This window comes from Natrix helvetica, assembly GCF_964273705.1.
Source record: "Natrix helvetica genome assembly, chromosome: 6".
Taxonomy (NCBI): Eukaryota; Metazoa; Chordata; class Lepidosauria; order Squamata; family Natricidae; genus Natrix; species Natrix helvetica.
In genome coordinates, this window is record NC_138553.1 from 72,675,278 (window position 1) to 72,693,431 (window position 18,154).

Below are 18,154 nucleotides of genomic sequence, written 5' to 3' on the forward strand. Positions count from 1 at the left end.
GATGACAAAAAGCAGCTTTTTCAATAGATAAAGGCAAATATCAGAAGGTTCTTCAAAATGCTATCTAAACTTGCCAGCATGTTCAAGAGGCAAGAAATTTTCCTAGTTGTTGCATTTCAATTAATTAACGTATACTAGGACATTTCATTACAAGCTCCTTAAGAAGCTCCATTCATTTTTCAACAAGTAGGAAAAGAAAAAAAAGAGATCTCTAGATATGCCCAGCATACACACACACACACACACACACACTATCTTACCTTATCTTTGAGCTGTAACATTGCCTTCCAATTTGCTAATGGCTTTCTGGTTTGAAAGTTTACAGGATGGGCAACCAAAAGGCAAATATTGAGACAGAGGATAAAGAAGTCTATTGTGATCACACAACAGTAGAATTAGCCATAAGTTATACTGTTCCACATTCCAGAAAAATTTACTTACATAATCTTAACAGGATTCTTCAAACTGTATATGTTACATTGTGATCCTATACACACTTATTTGAGTGATGTCTCCTTCTGCTTAACATCTGCACAGGGCTGGGAAAAGGTAACCATTTTCTCACCAAGAAGAGTCATTCCATATGTCACAACTGTTTTATTTTTTCAGAGAAATTCCAAACACATCCCGATGTGCATTCATGTATCCGACGATCGTTCCAAGGCTTTTGACTAACCATTTTAAAAAATAATAATCTCTGCTTGCTTTTAAAAAAGCAAGAAATCATTTGGTCGGCTGGACTGTGACTTCGTTGGCTGGTAGGTTCACACCAGCGGTCTCCCTGTTCTTGCCTTGTTGCAAAGTAAAGACCGAAGGCCCCAGTCTCAGAATCATGCCACTGCCTAGACATTCATCTCCCTTGTAGAAAACAGCAAACTGGAAGACAGAAAAGTGACAAATTGTACTGTATGAAGCGTGAGGCTGTGTATTAATTTAATTAATAATTTATTAAATTTCTAGACCGCCCCCTCTCCCCGGAGGGACTCGGGGCGGTGTACAGGAATAAATTTAAAAACATACAAACAATCATATACAAGGCTAAAAATCAAATTAAACAACCCCTGTACGAATTTATAAAAATTAAAAACATTAAAAACAGACCCTAAACCAATCCTTAGAAATAAAACTGAGGTGACTACTTAGTTTTTAAACATCCCATATAATGTAGAGAATGTGAGAGTGAAGTCATTGCTAGTATAATTCTTAACATAATGATTAGGTGATCTTTCTTAGCAGTGTAAATTGAACTGATAAAAAGTAGCATCTAAGCAAATAATCATAGGCTAATTCTTGCATTCAAAGAGATTTTGTTTTTTCCAGTTCACATGGTAAGGAGCGCTTCCCAATGAAGTCTGAAACATTGAGTTAATTATAACAATCTAGCAAACCTATCAATAGTGAATCACAACAGCTTATATTCGCACATCTTAGAACGAATGTTCTGAATTAAGGAATTCAACGGAGCCTCTCCCTTTTTCCAGCTGCATTATTTCCTTTGTTCAAAATATGCACAATTTGAAATTTCTCAGTTTTAAGCCATCGTGATTCAGTTACTTATTAATGCTGAGGATTTTTGGACAAGCTGGGTAGAGCTCTTACATCCTACTCTTTTTCACCGACTCTTGGTGATTTACAGAATCTATTCCACAACGTCAACTTGCATGACAGGACTTGATAAAGCCTGCAGCTTAACAAGTCCTCTGAATGTTTTTTGCTAATTATGAAAGCTATCGTTCTCCTCCTTCCATTACAGTTGCTTTTTTTGCTGTGTTAACTGCGGCGAGAAGGCAACACAATTCTCAAATAGCTTTATCAGTGTTTCTTGCGCAACTTGAGAAGGTGGGTGGACTTACAAGTCCCAGAATTTTTCTAGCCAGCTTCAGCTTCAGCTGGTTGGGGAATTTTGGGAGTTGAAGTCCACCTGTCTTCCAATTGCTGAGATTGAGAAACTGTTCTAACTGAACATTAGACTACTGAACCATCTTCACCAGGAAAAAAAAATGGACCATTTTATCCAGGATAAATGCAGACAGAGCAGACCTGCCTTCTCCCACACACCTTTGCTGAGATGCACACATCATATCTGATATCTTCTGCATATAAGAATGTATTCCATAACATTTCATTCAATATTACTAACAATGTTTTTCTTGGAGAATAAATGAGGCCTCCTTGCAAGTAAATGCCTATAGGGCTTCAAATAAAGCTTAATTTCCCCCCTCATTATTACTATCGCTAGCAGACAAACGCAACACAGATGTTTATAAAACCTTCCCCTCGGTGCTGAGAATCAAACAAAGCCAAGAGAAAATTATTATGAATCACGCCAGCCATGTTGGATCATGTTCAAGCATTCAGCTGTTAATAGCAATGGATAGAACCAAGATGCCTCACTGAGATTTTCTATTCACTCATATGTAATTGTTTAATAAATCAACCAATAATATGTATGAACTGCTTATTTCGTTCAGTTATACCAGGGGTCGGCAAACCGCAGCTCTAAAGCCACATGTGGCTCTTTCATTTCTCTGTTGCAGCTCCCTGTCGCTCAAAATATGTGTCATAACCGCCCATGTACGACGCCCGCTGGCACGCGATTGATTGAGCTTTTTGACCCCCAGTAGATTTTGTGGTTCCCGGTCTTTTCTTTTCTGTGGGAAAGGGATCCAAAAGGCTCTTTGAGTGTTTAAGGTTGCCGACCCCTAAGTTATACAGTGCATGGGCAAAATCTGCTCCATACTTCGCTATTCAATCTAACTGTTCAAAAGTGCGACTGAGTGTATTTACAGGGAAATATGTCCTGGGATGATTAGAAAATTTAAAATAATCACAGAGAAAAAGGCTCAGCACATACCTGCCCTGCTGTAAGATCCCTTATAGGCTTAGCCAGAGTCAACCATACTGATCCATCTTGATTAAGGGTTAATGTACAAGGTACTACGAATTAAAAAAAAAACCTGTTAAGTGATTGACTTTTATGGATTTGATTTGACTTAGGCTGGCTCACATAATTAAACAATCAAACCATCAGAATAAAACACAGAATTCAATTTTTTAAAAATACCCTTTACAAACCTGTAAAATTAAAATCAGAAATTAAAACCTCAAAATCTGTACTCTCATCTGATGCTATGTGTAATCTGAGCAAATAATGTTTCCTTCTATTAAACATATCCTTCTACAAATGCCCTATCTCGGCCATGTGTGCCACCACATGTTTCTATTAACAAAGTCTAGTCACCTAGCGCCATCAAGTGTAGGAAGCGGAAATTGCACTCCATCATTTTGTTCTGAATGAGTTCTGCAGGGGGTTCTTCAGCAATCCAATGAACTCTGCTCGTCCGTAAAAGGTCTCTATACAGCGCAGGGTGATCCCTGGAGGGCGCCTTCGGAAAGATACAAAAAAGTTCGCATCTTTACAACTCAGCATCTCACCGCTATACATAGATAAAATTAGCAACAAGTAAAAGGGGGGGAAAAAAATCAAAGTTAAATTGGAAGGCAAAGTAAGACTTCTGCTTTCAGAGGGGGTTAAAAACTCAAATCATCTCCTCTTTCTATCACAGAGATGATTAATGCAATGTTTTATTGCATTCATTTAATGCTTGACTGGTATTCATTTTCAACAGTCTGGGAAGATGTTTTATTTGTTTTATGAAGGGAAACCATAGAAAATATCACAGGCTGGTTTGATGGAATGCTGGGGTGGGCAAATTTAATATTATTTAACATTTTCCAAAAGGCAATGCTAAACATAACCTACAGTACAGTAGGCTACATACCATATAGAATCAGCTGGCCAGGATTTCTATTTTTCCCTTTGCGTTTTTCCTCTTTTATTTGAACTATCTTAAAGCTATCTGAAGCCTTTTATATTAGACCTTTTGGGCCCTGCCTTCCAAAATGAGGGAAATAATCTGCTAGTTTTCAACAGCCATGCTGTTGGCTGCTGGTAATGTGATCGCAGGGGTCTCCAATAGCTATTCGAGACCACAGGCCCCAGGGTGCTGAGCCCTCACGGGTCATACAGTAATTTATTGAAACCAACAGGCTTTTGTTTAATTTTTAATTTTTTTCCAATTTTGTGCGAAGGCAATCCTGGCTGTCGTGAGTATATGTGTGATTATGTATTGATACACCCTCAGATGAAACTACAATCAGGAAAATACTTGAGTGTGCAGAAATGGACAAAATGACAATAGAACTAAAAGAAAGAGAAGAATCGGACTTCTATAATGTATGGAATAAAATACACAAGTGGCTAGAAATCAGAAGCCAAAACAGGAAATAGAGAATACAAATAGATGGAGATACAAATAATGAATAGTACTATAAGTGTTTATATTATGCTTGTTACATCATAGGACAAGGTTATAGTAATAGGAAGGCAATGCAGAAGGGAGAATTATAAAAGCTAAGCAGGAATGCCGACATTGAAAGCTGTAAAATTACTCTATATTGTTATGTATGTTCCGTGTTTTGTTTTGTTTTATTGTGTTTTTTTCCTTGTTGTGTCTTTTTTACTGTTTTTAAAGATTAAAACATTCAATAAATTTTTTTTTTAAAAAAAGAAACCAACAGGCTTATACTATTAAACCAGATCAAATGTTCAATTTCTTAATCTTAGCAACTTTATGACATATGGACTTCAATTGTGTGACTTCAATTCACACAATTCTGGGAATTGAAGTCCAAAGTTGCCAAGCTCACAAAACATTGCACTATATAATTGTTATGGGATGTTTTGTTTCCTGCACAAAGCAGGAAAGTGTTGGTCCTAAAATGTAACCATGGTTTGTTTTAACCGTAATTAGCCTATACATTGCTAAAGCTACAGAGGCAATATGAACAAGAAATTATATTAAATGCTATATCTCCAAACTGTCATACTTTAAAGGGCCAGGAAAGAAGAAAAGCACTGCTACAAGAGTGGAGCCACTGCTCCCCATATAAATTTAGGGATTTTATCCAGGCTTAAAGGAGCGTATTAAGTATAGGCAGTCCTCATTTAGCGACTTCAGTTAGTAACTGCAACTCCATTGTTAAGCGAAGCAGTTACTAAGCGATGCACAACTGCACTTACTATCTTACTTCAACCTTTCTTTGCCTTACAATCCTCATAAATGCAAGAATTGGACATATAGTTACTTTTTCATCACTGGTGTAATTGCAAAGTTGCTACATGAGAATTACTTGTGTATCCATACGCTATCCATGGAAAAAGGGAAATAAGAGGGAGCAAGTGAACAGCTTCAGCATGTCCATCAAAATTCTGCTGCTTGTTCAGCCTCTCCCAGTGCTGATGTCACATTGCATGACCTTTGATTCAGGAATCAAAATCTCATGTCACATTGCGTGACCTTTGATTCAGGAATCAAAATCTCACAGCAGCTTCCACCCTCACAAATGGGCATCTATTTCCCTTTGATAAGGGAAAGAGAAGCAGGAATCTAAGGATGCACTGTACAAGTCAGCCCTTCCAACCTGCGACAGTGGCCATCACTAACAATAGAATTATGGCATCAGGAGGATGGTTGACTTAAAGATGAAACCCTTAGGATGAAGGCATGCTTATTTTAAGGTGAAGCTCAACTGTCTAATCGCTTCTTTCATTGCTTGCCATTTATTGCATACTTCGTGCCAACATCCTTTTCAATTTTCTGTTGATCAAAAGCTCGTTTGAACAGGATGTAATGAAACTTCTCGACACCCGGTTGACTTAACAGCTTTGGTTTTTCTTTTGTTTGCAAAAGCCAAGAATCTTGGGCCAGTAATAAGCACATTCTTTTAGGCGGCTATCGCAAACGGTACAAATGCAAGCAAACTTACCACAAAAACATCCCCAGAGGATATGTTTTTATCTACAACAAACCATGCGTTACTGCCGTTTCTTAGCCTAGCTTTCTGGCCAAACGTATATAAGAAGCAACCTAAGAAAAGCAAAACACATATTTTAAAATATAACCCACAGATATGTGGAAAACAAAGGGGAGAGAAAAGACTATGAATATCCGCTGTTTAGTCAAGAGGCAAAACGCAGAAAGGAAACACATAACTACCGAATGTACGGTTGGCATTTAAACTCATTATGCTTAACAGTCTCATCCTAACCAACATCCCGACAAAGGAGCAGGTCTTTGATTGTGCTGTTGCAACAAATATATAGTCTCTTACCCTCTTCCCCCTGGTCCATGATTCTAACTCTTTATCATCCAAGCTGGCTTGGAATGAGTTTTATATCTTGAACATGCACAGAGCAACAAGCCGAATAAGATCAATTACAAGCTAGTACCTACAATTCTGGAGCAGTATTGATTATCAGCCTTCCATTTTTCCGAGGTGGGTAAAATGATTGCTGGGGGCAATATGCTCTGTAAACTGCTTAGAGAGAGCTGTAAAGCACTGTAAAATGGTATATAAGTCTAAGTTCTATTGCTATTAACAAAAGCACAAAAAAAAGGAAACAGCAAATTAGCAGGTATCAGATAAAAGCTTACTCTGTGAAAATACTATAACTACATCAGGATTTTCTGTATTTCATCGGGAAAAAATAGGTCTATTCATGATACCAGCAAACACGCATTACAGATTAAAATAATCTGTCAAGAGTTTATACAGATTAATTTCCTGAAAAAAGAGAATGTACGGTTGAAATTTTGCTTAAGAATCAGTGTAACAGCCTCATCCTAACCAATATCCCATCTCTAAACCAATTCCAATGTGACTAACTTCCAAGTTCCAATAACGCTGGCAAGAAATAATGGTAGCTCAAAGTACTTTAAACTCTCCCAATAAGCATCCAAATGAAGGGCACACAACTTTCCTTAAGCGGGTAGGCCCCCAATGGTGCTGGAAGTCAACAATCCACAAAGCCTTTTGTTGGGCAAAGTTAAATTAAGGTCATTTTATTAAAAGATGTAACAGAAATTTCTGAACATGAGAATGTGTTCTGAATTTAATTAGCCAACAGATTACCCCCAGTGTAAAACTGCAGCCAGATGTGTTTAAAATAATATATATTAATAGGTTAGGGTTTGGTCATTACACAAACACAAGAATGTGAATGCTGATCGATTGAATTTATAAGCTGCTCCATTTGTAATACAATCGTCAGCAATATATCTCTGGCAGGTTTTTTGAAATGCTCTTAGGCAGCAGTCACAACCATTCAATTTAATTTTTCAACAGCAACTTATTAGCCATCAATAATAATAGTGCTAATAATAATAGTAATTCAAATAATATAACTGAATAGCTAAAAGCATTGTTCTGGAAAGTTGTCTACAAAAAGGAGCCTGGAAAGCTCTATTGCAGGGGTGTCCAAACTTGGGAACTTTAAGACTTGTGGACTTCAACTCCCAGAATTCCCCAGCCAGCATGGCTGGCTGGGGAATTCTGGGAGTTGAAGTCCACAAGTCTTAAAGTTCCCAAGTTTGGACACCCCTGCTCTATTGAAGTGCATTGCCTCTGAAACCAATCTTTCCTTTCCTTTCCTTTCCCCTTTCCTTTCCTTCCTTTCTTCCTCCCCCGCTCTCTCAAAAGATCTGCAGTCAAATAAGATGTCAGATGTCAAACCACATAACATCTTCTCCCCAATATCAAGGCCATTTCTCTTCCACTTGGACTGGTCAAAATTCCAGGCAATGTCATCCTATGGAATCCCTTTTCATATGGAAACCATGCCCCCCCCTCGAATCTCGCAGGCCAAGCCCAGTAATTATCCCCCCCCCCCCAAAAAAAACATTATTCTCCCCTTACAAATCTGGTCTAGTTTTCAGCATTAATAGATTCCTTTCTTAAGTATGTTTATGCTTAGCCTGCTTTACTGTTTATTTTTAAGGAGATTAAAGGATCTACATTTTGTTCACTTTATAAAATCCCGCTTCCTTACACAGTATCAAATGTTACCAAATGTTTAATAGCTCGCCACCTAATTTGAAGCTTTTGTGGCAGAGGTTTGTAATAAGAGGATATTGTAGGGGCTTGAGGCTCTGAGTTCATTCAAATCCATTGCCAGATAGCAATAGCAATAGCACTTAGACTTATATACCGCTTGGCAGTGCTTTACAGTTGCAGTGGTTTACAGAAGCAGCCTATTGCCCACAACAATCTGGGTCCTCATTTTACCCACCTCAAGGCTGAGTCAACCTTGAGCCTGGTGAGAATCGAACTGCCAAACTGCTGGCAGCCGGCAATCCGCAGAAGTAGCCTGCAGTACTGCATTCTAACCACTGAGCCATCATGGCTGATGGTGATGAGACAGTTTGGGGAAAACTAAGGATTTACTGAGTTTTATGTTGCCAGATTCAGGGGGGGGAGGGGAAGGGGGTAATGTAGAGTTCTTTATATTTCACAACATTTAATACGAATTGAATAAAATAAACATTTGCTCACCTTTGTGTGTTCCAAGAACTTTGCCATCTTCAATGGAGACAAAATTTCCTGGACGTGGTTGTAGATACTACAAGGGGGGAAAACATCCTCTCAATTTAAATCCCATTTAAAAGTAATACACGTTGAAAGTAATAATAAAATAAAATGTACACGTGTTCATAAAAATTGTGTATCAGTAATTTCTCACCTCAAGAAGGAACTCTGAAAAATCCCTTTTACCAACAAAACAGAGGCCCATGCTCTATAAATAAAACACAATTGATGGTCACCCTTTAGGTATTTTGAAAGTTCAAATAATGGCACTTTATATCTATCTATTCCCACCTATTAGATCCACCTAGCTAGAAACATGCTAGATGCACAAATAATCTTAAAGAAAATATAGTGAACTTTAGAGGAAAAATAAACAGTAGGAAATGTTGAGATACAAAAATGTGTTCAGCAGAAGACTATCCTACTTGACTGCAATGAAAGATAGAACAACTAATTCCTGACTTAGAAACGATCAAAATACTAAAATGGCACAATTGGTAATTTTATCCAGAAACAAGATCCATCAAAAGAACAGCTTTTGGTCATTTTTCCAGATTGCAAAGGCATCTAAACTAATGTGTTTTTTTTTCAAACTTGGCAATTGTTGGCTGGGGAATTTTTGTTGTAATGCACACATCTTAATGGAAGAGTAGCTCTTCCACATATGGATCAGGCTTCAGGGGGACACTATGAAGTATGAAGAGGGAAATGAATGTGCAAGTTTGAGAAACACTGCTCTAAGTTATAATGATTAGTTCCCCCCCCCCCACTTATAATGTCCTTTCAGTAGGAAATGTTACCATGCCTCTTTTTTTTTCAACACATGATAAAGCTGATGTTCTGCAGCTATCTTCTTCACAAAGTCTTTTGTTAAGTCTCCAAGAGGAAAAATGGTTTTCTGCAAAGCTTCTTGAGAAATCTGGCTGAGGAAGAATGTTTGGTCTTTATTGTGATCCACTCCCTTAAGAAGTTTGACAGCTGCAAGAAGAAAATTTGGTTCGATTCTTTAAATCACAGAAAAATGTAACATGGCAGAAAACAATAAAACAAGCCAACAGGCTATGCAATTAATACTATATGCCAAGAAAGCCAAAGTAACAAATAACAAAAGGGGCTCTTGATTATGATATGTATCTTTGATATGAAGATGATGATATATAATGTGATATGATACTTTGATATATGATCAATATGATACATGATATACTACTTTACATCCAATGCAGCAGATTTTTTAGCCGTTTTCTTTCTGCAAAAATTACCTTTTTTTCTTCATCGTTTTCCAGTTTTAATCTGTATTCTAAGACTTTTGCAGACAAGGTGCCTACTACTAACAATTTATTTCATTATACTAATTGATGCTAGAGGTGCTTTTTCAAGAAGCAACTGGACTTTCTTGTTTTTCTTTGAAGACATTTTGCTTCTCATCCAAGAAGCTGCTTCATCTCTGACTGGATGGTGGAGAATGGAAGGACTTATATTCCTTTCAGGCAGCTGGTCATTTTGCATTCTTCTAGAGAGTCATTGAGGCCACTTGGAGGTTCATCTGTGTCCTCATGGTCACCTGAGTAGTAGAAATGGGTGCGGAGCCTTCTTGGCTGAAGGATGTTTTCTGCCCTGTGTCTCTTCATTGAAGACAGGCACGGGCTGTTGGGGATGAGTCTGTGTTGTCTGAATTTCAAACTGAAGTGTAAAGGATTCCTGTAATCTGCAATGTTTCTGGAAATCTGTTGGAACCTTCTTGTATGTGAAGTCTTCAAAGAAAAACAAGGAAGTCCAGTTGCCTCCTGAAAAAGCATCTTTGGGACAACCATGTCCTGGATGACTGAGAATTGATGCCATGTATCTAATCTGGATTTAAACAGTGGAACACTTACCGTTTCTTATTTCAAATCTATTTCTGAATAGTCCTCGTGGCTTTTGTTGGTATTTTTGCTGAAAAACTTCATTATCTTCCAGGGAGGTCCTCGCATAGTGCCCAGTTGCTATTGCATCAGCTCCTGGCATCGTTTTGAAAAAATAAAGAGAAATTAGATGCTTTTAGGTGCAAGACTTTTAATAGATTTCATGACTTTTGTTTTTTATGTCCTTGTACTGTATCACTTTGGTCAGGAGGAAACTTCACCGAATTCAGTCATACTTTCTCTGAATACAAAAGTGTAAAACTGAGCCTTCAATTAAGTCCCAGATTGATCTGAAAAGCCAGATCCTGATAGGCTGTAAAAAGATTGTATGCAAATTGGGACTGGTTTTCAGGTTTAACCCAGAGCTTCATTTTTCAGAAAGGAAAACACTACTGAAAATAGAACTTACCAATGTTATTCATAGCATAGTGTAGGAAATAATTGAATTTGATGTTTTTATTACATATAATATCAGGATTAGGTGTCCGTCCAACTTCATATTCATTTAAAAGGTAGCTGTAGGTAAGGGGGGGGGGGAAACACAACAATGATTGTGAGTTTTTGGAAATGCAGAGGCATGTTTACTGCTCCATCAGGAATCCCAATTACTTTATATACAGCTAAGCATCTGAATCATATCAAATTCATCAGAATAAGCTGATCAGAATAGACAAATTTCTTTGCCCTGACCAGATTTTACTGAAATTGTTTCAGTTTATAATTAGGCTCCTTATTTTAATCAATTAAAAATGACATGGCAGAAAAAAGGATTGGTTTATAGTAGTGTTTTTCAAATGACCTTGGGATGCTGCAACCATCATAAATATATGCAGTTGCCATGTGCCCAAATTTTAATCATGTGACCAAGTGGATGCTGCAACAGTCAAAAATATGTTGGAACTGCAAAAACATAAACTGAACCTGACAGAAAATGAAGATTTGGCAAACAAAATAAAATCGGCAAAACAAAACTTTTTTGAAAATGCAAATCAACCAGGACGTTGGCCGGCTTACAAGTTGAAAAAGGAAAGAGAAAAAAAAGCTGATAAGCCAATTGGTGGATGAAGAAGGGAATCTACAACATTCAAATGGAGAAAAGAAAAATAATAATTGAGAACTACTACAACAAGCTGTATCAACATGAGAGGGTACCAGAAAGGAAAATAAGACAATTCTTAAAGAAAACTAGAATAACTAAAATCCCAGAAAAATGTAAGAAGGCACTAGAAGAAAAAAAAGCTGATAAGCCAATTGGTGGATGAAGAAGGGAATCTACAACATTCAAATGGAGAAAAGAAAAATAATAATTGAGAACTACTACAACAAGCTGTATCAACATGAGAGGGTACCAGAAAGGAAAATAAGACAATTCTTAAAGAAAACTAGAATAACTAAAATCCCAGAAAAATGTAAGAAGGCACTAGAAGAAAGAATTACTATGCTGGAGGTAATAGAAGGCATCAAAAGACAAAAGAAGGGGAAAACACCAAGACCAGATGGATTGCCAGCAGAACTGTACCAAACACTACAAGGAGTATTAAGTAATGTAATGTTGGAACTATTTAATGGCTTACTAAGGGAGGCAAAGATACCAGAAACGTGGACGGAGGCATGTATAACACTTATATCACAAGAAGAGTCAGATCTACAACAAGTAAAAAACTATAGACCTATTTCACTACTAAATATGGATTATGAAACTATTGCCTCAATAATGGCTGTAATTCTTTTCAATGCTGTTGTAACTTCAAACAGTTACTAAACAAATGGTTGTAACTCAAGGACTCAAGGTATATTATAAGTAGGAAATGGTGAATTACTTCCATATTATCCCCAAGAAAACCAGGTGCCTGTATTGTAGTCATCAGAAGTTAAATTCAACCCAAGAATGTCTGCATCTTTAGTTTATCATTGGTGGCTCTTCAAATAAGCTTCTTTCGGGTCCTTGGTGGATTGTTTTTGCTTCCAAAGGCAAAGGAGTTTTATTAGACTTCAGAACGTTCCAAAATTTTTCATATACCGTTTCATAACCAAAGCATAGAGCCTTGATGCTTTGCTAGATTATAAAGACCAGTAGAGGAGACAAGAACGAGCCAAGGAAACTTGCAAAGCCTACATAGGAAGCCTCTGCTTCTCTTATTAATCTTCCCAGTCACACAAAGCTTTCTTTCAGCAAAAGATTTATGAAAATTCTCTTACCTGAACACTTCATTCCAATATTCTTTAACATAGGAAACTTGGCGAAATGGAATATTGAGCATCTGACACACTTTATAAGCATCTTCACAATCTTGATTGCCTTGACAAATTCCCTTTTCATCCACCAAGTCCCAGTTGTTCATGAATACCCCCGTCACATCATATCCTGCTCAGATGGGGAAAGTAAGAAATGAGAAAGTATAAGTGGCAATACCGTATAAGAAAAATTAATGTACTCTGGATATCCTCACAAATAATGTTCAATCTTCAAGTTTTTGAATCATCTATGGCAAAAACTTATATCTGCTACACTTTATCCAGTTTTGGATAATTGTTACTGTGCTATTATAAAAGATACTATTACCAGAATAGTAAATTGTGGGCATCACAAGTAGAAAATCTTCATTCTATCTAGATGTGTCAAACCATGTAGGCAATAATGGACTGAATAGTTATCTCTGGTCATCGATTGCCTATGAAAGCATTGAATTAGCTCATGTTTAGTTTCATCATTAAAATATAGAGACTGCTTAGAGAAGGCTGTAAAGCACTGTGAAGCGGTATATATGTCTAAGTGCTACAGCCATTGCTATCATTAAAATATAAAATAAAGAATTAAATAAGAGCTTAGCAAAAAGATCCTTCAAAGTCTGTGTGTTGGGTCTCACTCAATATCTATCAGCAACTCTTTTAAACCAAATGTATCTTTTCCCAGGATTTTGCTACATAGAATAGCTAAATTTTATTTACACATTTGTAAATGTGTTACACACATTTGAAAGTAAGCATAATAAATGCCAGAAATAGCTGGCTCGTTTAGCAGCACTTTGTACGTGAATTTGATTCCTAAAAACCATATCCTACGCTGGAAATATTTATAGATTCATTCATGTAAAATCATTTTAATCATTTTTTTTAAAGTAAGTGTTCACTTAAAGAATAACATTGAGAAAGGATGCTCACTTAAAAACATGCGCCTTTGCCATTAGCGTAAACAAAATTCATATAACCACGACTTTTTCAGAGTTCCCTGGAGAAAATTATTCCCAAAGCCAAATGAAGATAGATTTAAAGTTGCAAAGGGAAGTATATATATTTGGGAGTATTGTATACCCCTACTGGCACACCTATGAAACACAGAATAACGTATCAGAAAAACATATTATATTTGTATATTTGTATTTCTTATATATCTGACTTTCTTCTATAAACAAATCCTTTCTCCATTTTTTTTTCTTAAAACAGCAACCCTAGAGACAGGATGAGCTCAGAAAAAAGGATTGGTTTATATAAGCACTGTGTTTCAAACTGGGCAATTTTTAAGATGTGTGGATTTCACCTCCCAGAATTCCTCAACCAATATGCTGGGGGAATTCTGGGGGTTAAAGTACACACATCTTAAAGTTGCCAAGATTGAAACAACACTGATCTAAGACCTAGGTTGTGCCCACTGAATGCCAATGTGCAAGTCAATCTGAAAGAATTGGGAATAATTTAATGGATGACAAGCTGTATTGATGAGCTTGATTGATCTGCAAAAAATTAAGCAGACTCAAGAAAGACTAAATGTTTGGATGGAAGACCACTATGAGAGCCCAGGGTTGCAGGAAGGGCCGAGAAGCTTAAAAATGTTCTTTGAAAGAAGGCAAGGACAAAGCATTTCGAATACAGGTAGTTCTCGACTTGCAACAATTCATTTAGTGACTTTTCAAAGTTACAACGGCAATGAAAGAAGTGAGTTATGATCGTTTTTCACTTTTACAAACATTGTGGCATCGTCCATAGTCACGTGGTTAAATTTAGGATGCTTGGCAACTGATATTTATGCCAGTTGCAGGGTCCCGGGTTTATGCAATCCTCTTTTATGGCCTTTTGATAAGCAAAGTCAACAGGGAAGCCAGGTTCACTTAACAACCACGTCATTAACTGCAGTGATTAACTTAACAATTGTGGCAAGAAAGGTAGTAAAATGGGGCAAAACTCAAGTTAATTAATATCTCACTGAGCCACAGATAATTTGGGCTGGATTGTGGTTGTAAGTCAAAGACCACCTTGTCTGCCGGCTGCCTGCAACTTGGCAGTTCGAATCTCAGCAGGCTCAAGGTTGACTCAGCATTCCATCTTTCCGAGGTCGGTGTGAGAAGAAAATAACAGGGACCCCCTTCAAGCACAGTAAAGTTGGGGGGAGGGGGGGACTGAGATGGGTTCAATAGTGACATAAATTGCCTGATTCAAAATTTGTAATCAGCATGGGCATGTTCATCTGATGAAACAGTAGCTGACATGGACACCGCAGTTCCTTATATGCCGAAATGAGAGCGACTGAGGCTGTGGGAAAAGTGTATGCAATGTAATGTAAGTGCCTACAGCAAAGGCCTCTGAATCCCAAAGTGAGACTTTGGGGGTGTGCTCTCTGGTCAATTATTATTAAGTGCAGCTATGTTCAAGATTTGACATCTGTAAAAGGAGGACTCAAGATTGCTGGGGGGGGGCAATATGCTGAAGCGGTAAACCGCTTAGAGGGCTGTAAATCCACCGTGAAACGGTATACTTTTACATTAGAATAACAGAGTGGGAAGGGACATTGGAGGTCTTCTAGTCCAACCCTCTGCTTAGGCAGCAAACCTTACACCACTTCAGACAAATGGCTATGCAACGTCTTCTTTAAAACTTCCAAGGTTGGAATATTCACAACTTCTGGAGGCAAGTTGTTCCACTGGTTAATTGTTCTAAGTGTCAGGAAATTTCTCCTCAGTTTTAAGTTGCTTCTCTCCTTGATTAGTTTCCACCCATTGCTTCTTGTTCTGCCTTCAGGTGCCTTGGAGAATAGTTTGACTCCCTCTTCTTTGTGGCAACCTCTGAGATATTGGAACACTGCTATCATGTCTCCCCTAGTCCTTCTTTTCATTAAACTAGACATACACAGTTCCAGCAACCGTTCTTCATATGTTTTAGTCTCCAGTCCCCTCATCATCTTTGCTGCTCTCCTCTGCACTCTTTCTAGAGTCCCCACATTTTTTTTTACATCGTGGCGACCAAAACGGGATGCATTATTCCAAGTGTGGCCTTACCAAGGCACTATAAAATGGCTTAATGGAGCTAACCCATCAAAAAGAGGCTATAGGATTTTAAACTTATTAGAAATTGGAAGCTCAGATGGGGACCAAACTAGATTCAAACCAATTGGGTTTTAAAGAAGGGACTTCGGACAGCCATTTGTTTGAAATGGTATAGGGTCCCCTACTTGAGCAGGGGGCTGGACTAGAAGACCTCCGAAGTCCCTTCCAGTTCTGTTCTATTCTATTCCATTCTATTCTATTCTTCTATTCTATTCTATTCTATCCTATCCTATCCTATCCTATCCTATCCTATCCTATCCTATCCTACTCTACTCTATTTAATTCTAATTCACGCTTATATAGGTGTAAGTGCTATTGCTATAGTCCCCAGGAATCCGAGTGGAAGGAACGTTTTATCCGTGCAAATCAACACCTTCCCTCAGGCTTCGCCCACCTGAAGTTAACTACGACCCCCCCCCACTCCTCTCAAAGGCCCTTCGCAAGGGGAATGCCGGGAGTTGTAGTCTCCATACACCGGAACGGAAGTTTTACCGAGGGAAAGAAAGCTCGGGTGGATGAGGGAGGGGAGTTAAAGGAGGCCGGGGGAGTGGGGCGGGTGAAATACGAGGCCAGCCGCTCTCGCCCCCATTCTCCGCTCGGGAAGCCTCACCTCTTCGCCTCAGCAGCAGAGCCGCCACGGCGCTGTCCACCCCGCCAGACATGGCGCACACCACGTGCCGGCCCGCGGCCCCCATCATGGTCTGGCTTCGCTGCCTTCAAGGGCCGGCCGCGCTTGCTTTGCCGACCGCGGCCCGCTGTCACCTGAAGGGCGGAGGCGGCAGGACGGGGCCGCCTCTGGGCGGAGATGAGCTCACAAAAGGCCGGGGAAAACCAGGCTTCTCTTCTGCTCTCCGTCCGGAGGAGGACAGCTTTTTTGGGGGGGAGGGAGTCCCGACAGTGGGAGGAGCTTTCCTGCCCTTTTATCTTTGGGTCGTATAGGCCAAGGTGCCTTCAAACTTGGCAGCTTTAAGACTTGTGGACTTCAACTCCCAGAATTCCCCAGCCAGCCAAGCTGGCTGGGGAATTCTGGGAGTTGAAGTCCACAAGTCTTAAAGCTGCCAAGTTTGAACACTCCTGGTATAGGCTGAGGAAGATGATGGAAGCTGAAGTCCTGCCTTTTTGATTCACCCCAGGTGGAGGAATGGGAACAACTACTGGACACCTGTGTGTGTTTGCACATGTGCGCACCTTCAGGGTCAGGGATGGTTCCTGGCGCCTGCCTGAACCAGCGCCAGCTTTTTTTTAAGGAAGATTTTTGGAGCTGTTTTTGCCATTTGTCTGCTTTCTGAGGGTCTGAAAGGGACTGGCTCTCATTGTCTCCTGGGTTTTAACCAGAGGCCTTAACCAGATTTGCTAAACCTTTTTGGGCTTGCTCATTTTGAATAGGTTCCTGTTGTGTTGTAAATATGAAGCTTAACAACTTCAGAAATTGTGGGTGCTTCATCACAGGAGGTTTTTAAGAAACTTGTCTGAGATGGGGTATCCTGCTTCAATAGGGGGCTGGGCTGAAAGACCTCCAAGGTCCCTTCCCTTCTATTCCATTCCCATTACTTCCATTACATTACATTCTATTCTATGCCAAGGCACGTTCCAGACTTTTAGGAACCATTCCTTAAACCATTATTTCTTCCTACTTAGCAACTTGAAGATGTGTGGACTTCAAATCCCAGAATTTCCCTAGTCAGAATGTTGGTATTTGGTATTCTAGGAATTGAAATTCACGCATCTTCAAGTTGCCAGATTTGAATAAAAACTACCTTAAACGAAGAGGTAATTTTTTATTCTTAAGACTATACTATCCTCTGTTAGTTCTGTTGGTTGATATGATTGCCATATCATTCATGGATAACCATCTTAAGGAACTTATGTAAATGAAATATGTGGGGATTTTATAAAATCAGTGTTGGTGGAAGGCAAAGGGAATAAAGAATATATGCTGTTTTGGAGGGGATAAGGGCACAATTGGAATATATTGTGTATCTTAGTTGTTATAGATCAGTGATGGCGAACCTATGGCACGCGTGCCACAAGTGGCACGCGGAGCCATTTGTCAGGGCACGCGAGGCGCTGCCCTGTCAGCTGGCCAGCGCGCATGCGCGCTCTGGCCAGCTGAGTTCACCTTTTTAAAAGCTATTTTTCACCTTCCTCAGGCTCCAGAGGCTTTATAGGAGCCTGGGGAGGGTGAAAAGAGCCTCCCCCGCCCCCCCGGAGGCTTCAGGGACCGTCCCTGAAGCCTTCGGAACGCTTAAAACCACCCTCCGAGCAAACCGGAAGTGACTTCTGGGTTGCTCGGAGGGTCGTTTTAAGCATTCCGAAGGCTTCAGGGACCATCCCTGATGCCTTCGGAGCGCTTAAAACGACCCTCCGAGCAACCCGGAAGTCACTTAGAAGCCTCTGGGCGGTCCCTGAAGCCTCCGGAGGGCCTCCGGGGGGTCAGGGGAGGCTGTTTCCGCCCTCCCCAGGCTCCTATAAAGCCCCTGGAGCCTGGGGAGGGCAAAAAAAGCA

The 18,154-nt window shown here is 39.4% G+C and overlaps 1 protein-coding gene across 1 annotated transcript; it reads right to left on the reverse strand.

Moving 5' to 3' along the window:
• Nucleotides 1-582: 582 nt before the first annotated feature.
• Nucleotides 583-16,514, reverse strand: TRMU (tRNA mitochondrial 2-thiouridylase). Its single transcript, XM_081958630.1, has 11 exons — nucleotides 16,260-16,514; nucleotides 12,531-12,696; nucleotides 10,741-10,847; nucleotides 10,305-10,427; nucleotides 9,233-9,405; nucleotides 8,582-8,635; nucleotides 8,395-8,461; nucleotides 5,830-5,930; nucleotides 3,242-3,386; nucleotides 2,855-2,937; nucleotides 583-876 (listed from the first exon to the last, which is right to left on the reverse strand). Exons 1-11 carry the CDS (start codon nucleotides 16,345-16,347, stop codon nucleotides 724-726), a joined length of 1,260 nt encoding a protein of 419 aa, XP_081814756.1. The 5' UTR covers nucleotides 16,348-16,514; the 3' UTR covers nucleotides 583-723.
• Nucleotides 16,515-18,154: the final 1,640 nt, after the last annotated feature.